The sequence below is a fragment of the Charadrius vociferus genome, unplaced genomic scaffold (assembly GCF_000708025.1).
Source record: "Charadrius vociferus isolate BGI_N301 unplaced genomic scaffold, ASM70802v2 scaffold325, whole genome shotgun sequence".
Classification (NCBI taxonomy): Eukaryota; Metazoa; Chordata; class Aves; order Charadriiformes; family Charadriidae; genus Charadrius; species Charadrius vociferus.
This window is the reverse complement of record NW_009648526.1, coordinates 3617296-3620228: the sequence shown is the minus strand read 5'-3', so window position 1 is coordinate 3620228 and position 2933 is coordinate 3617296. Positions and strand designations below refer to the sequence as shown.

Genomic DNA, 2933 nt, shown 5'->3' with positions numbered 1-2933 from the left:
ACAGAGACGTATTGACAAAAATTAAATCTAGGACTTTGTATAAGTAACTATAAACCTTTTCTGCAGGAGCTGTATGACATTTTCATGGCATTACAAGACATGGTCACAGTTCAGTCTCCTCCACATCACTGCAACATTTTTAGTCATTCAGCACATTTATTATTTATTTTAAACTGATATCTAATACCTCTTCTCTCTTCCAGCCTTTATTAGCTGATGAGCTGGCAAAATGCATTTCTTCCCTCTTTCCCATTCCTACTCTTTGGAGTGGTCACAGCTGTGACAAAGAGTTTGTGCAGCATCTCCCCTGCTGCTTCAGAGTTGACTAGAACAGAACAAGTCCATAGACGGCCCTGGAATCTGAGGCAACTTAAAAGAGATGCAGTCTCCCTTACAGCTTAGTCACAAGAATGGTAAAGTAGCAAGCCTGTGAGCTAGAACTTTGTTTTTAATGCTGGAAACTAAATCCCTGCTGAAGTTGGGGTACGGGGAGAAGACAGACTAAGCTGTGTAGATGCCAAGATATGCATGAACTGCATGTGCACATTTGTTTACATTCCAGTCTGAGCACTAAGTGTCTTCTCTTGTGCATTTGAACTGCTGTGTGGAAGTACCTGTTCATCCATTTCAGTAGGAAAGAAATGGCAACTCTGTCTCTTTCACAGGGAAGTCTTATGTTGCCATTTTTAGTTGTTGTGACACTTAATAATTTTTCCCTTGTTCTGTGATATTCTTTAGAACCAGTTCATTAGGACAGAGGGGTTGATAAAGCTTAGGCTCAAGTCATAAGCTTTGAGGCGTGTTAACGTTTTTTTCTCCCATTAGGGTTCGCAGGCAGACAACAAACCGACCCCCACCAGCCGGAGGAAGGCCTAAACCGCAGCCCAAACCTAAGCCTCAGGTCCCACAGTGCAGAGCACTGTACGCATATGATGCTCAGGACACAGATGAACTCAGCTTTAATGCCAATGACGTGATTGATATAATTAAAGAAGGTATGTAGAAATCAAAGGTTTTGTTACTCAAGCACTAATCTTGAAGGTACACTGTTGCAAGTAGTTACGACATGCCATGTTCAGCCACTGCCCCCCCTTCCCGTTATCTTCCCTCATTACACTTGCAAATTCTGTGACAGCTCAAGGAGCAGAGAAGTCTCCGCACCCACACCAATCAAACCTGTTCACTTAAAAGCACGTCAGAGGCAGATCCATGACATACGCATCACTCGGTACTGCAGATCTGTAAATTTAGTTACAGAGCAATTCTGTCACAGGCTCTGGCTGAAAATTACCCTAAACCACAGCTATAGCACAAGAACCAAAAAGTAATAAAGCAGTTCCAACTCTTTGTGTCTCCACAGCAGCCTCATAAGGCCACAGTGACTTGGCCAAAAGGGGAGCCCGTTCAGGTTTGCCAAATCATTTCTCCCCAGTCCTTCACAAGAAAGCTCTCACGGGGCGGAACAGCATTGCAAGGCTGCCTCAAAAAGTACACAGAAAGGTTTACAGAGCGCGCAACTGACTTTGCTTCTTTTGTCATAGATCCTTCTGGCTGGTGGACAGGAAGACTACGAGGGAAACAAGGGCTGTTTCCCAACAATTATGTTACGAAGATATAAATGACTATCAGACATAAATTGGCATGAAGTTACCAGTGGTTGACGATATTTTCCCTTGCCTTCAGGACACCCTTCTTCTGAGAGTGCCACTCTCAGCAGTATCTTCACTAAAGTTGCGTATGAGCAGAAGAAAATTACCCACAGCACAGACTTTGATTTTTTTCGTCTTAGAAGCATACAACAATGGACACACTGACCTATTATTTATTATATTTAAAACCTGGTTTTAACACCTAGGAAGTGAAGAATGCGCAAACCTACCATCCTCCCAAAACAGAAAGGTGCTTTGCAGTCTGGGACGGGGGACTTTGAAAGGGGTGTATTTAGTAAGTGCCTTCAGCTGAATATCAGTAACCTTTTTAATTATCTACTGAAGATAATGTTAAATGCACATGTCCTGTAATGCAGATCATTCCGGGGAACATAATGAGTATGCTGCTACACATCAAAAACATTTAGGCTCATTTGGGGTATCACCATCTAAAAACCTACTTCAATGGTGTATTTAAGTAACACTGTACAGAGTTGTAATGGAACTGGTTTGTGTTGTCTGATGTGTTTAGGGATTCCCAACAGGCACTATACAAAGTTAAAACAGAGAACCACATTGTACTGTATGCTAAACAATGTCGCCTTCTTCAAGATTTATATTATAATGTGGCTGGCCCATGTTGGATTTATGTTTAATGCTCTACCTGTTATAAGAAGTGTCTTTTATGCAGAGCTGTACATTTATAGAAACAAATCATATACTGTATATAAAAACGGAGTATGATAGAAATATGTATGAATGTATAATGTAGTATTCCACTGTTCTTATTCATGATGTTAGTTCTACTAGAAATTTTATGCCAGGTACTTACAGATATGCACTACTCCTTTTAAATGGCAAAAGCAAAGGTGTTATTGCTTAAGTCCAAGTGCCTCCCACACCAGAGCGGCTGTTGCTTGCCCTACAGTTATCAGCATTCATGCTTTGCCTTCAGACCTCCATAAAATAAACTAAACTACAGCTAAACCTGTTCGCTGAACAGGTCTCTTCTCTGTGCAGTTTGTTATGTATACAAATGGATCCCTTCACAATAACATCTGTTGGATTTTACTGCACTCATTCCTAAAGAAAAAATCCCCTTCCTATGCTCTGCTCCAAGCCACACCGTTTTCACTGTACCCAGCTGAAGTGAAGTGCTGTGCATGACATTCTTTCTTGTAAAGAGCAGTTAAAAAACCTGTGTATGATGATATTAAGAAGTCACATAAGCTTTAAGATGGGGGGAAGAAAAGGGCGGGTGGGGAAGGGGGTGGAAGGGGGGGA

General features: G+C 41.6%; 1 protein-coding gene across 1 annotated transcript in view; it reads left to right on the top strand.

Moving 5' to 3' along the window:
* The window catches only part of MYO1E (myosin IE), a 63508-nt gene extending 61890 nt beyond the window's left edge, over positions 1-1618 (top strand). Inside the window, exons 30-31 of the mRNA XM_009885779.1 lie at positions 826-995; positions 1542-1618. Coding sequence (XP_009884081.1) covers positions 826-995; positions 1542-1618 — 247 coding nt within the window. The remainder of the gene's footprint in view (positions 1-825; positions 996-1541) is intronic.
* The last annotated feature ends 1315 nt before the right edge of the window (positions 1619-2933 follow it).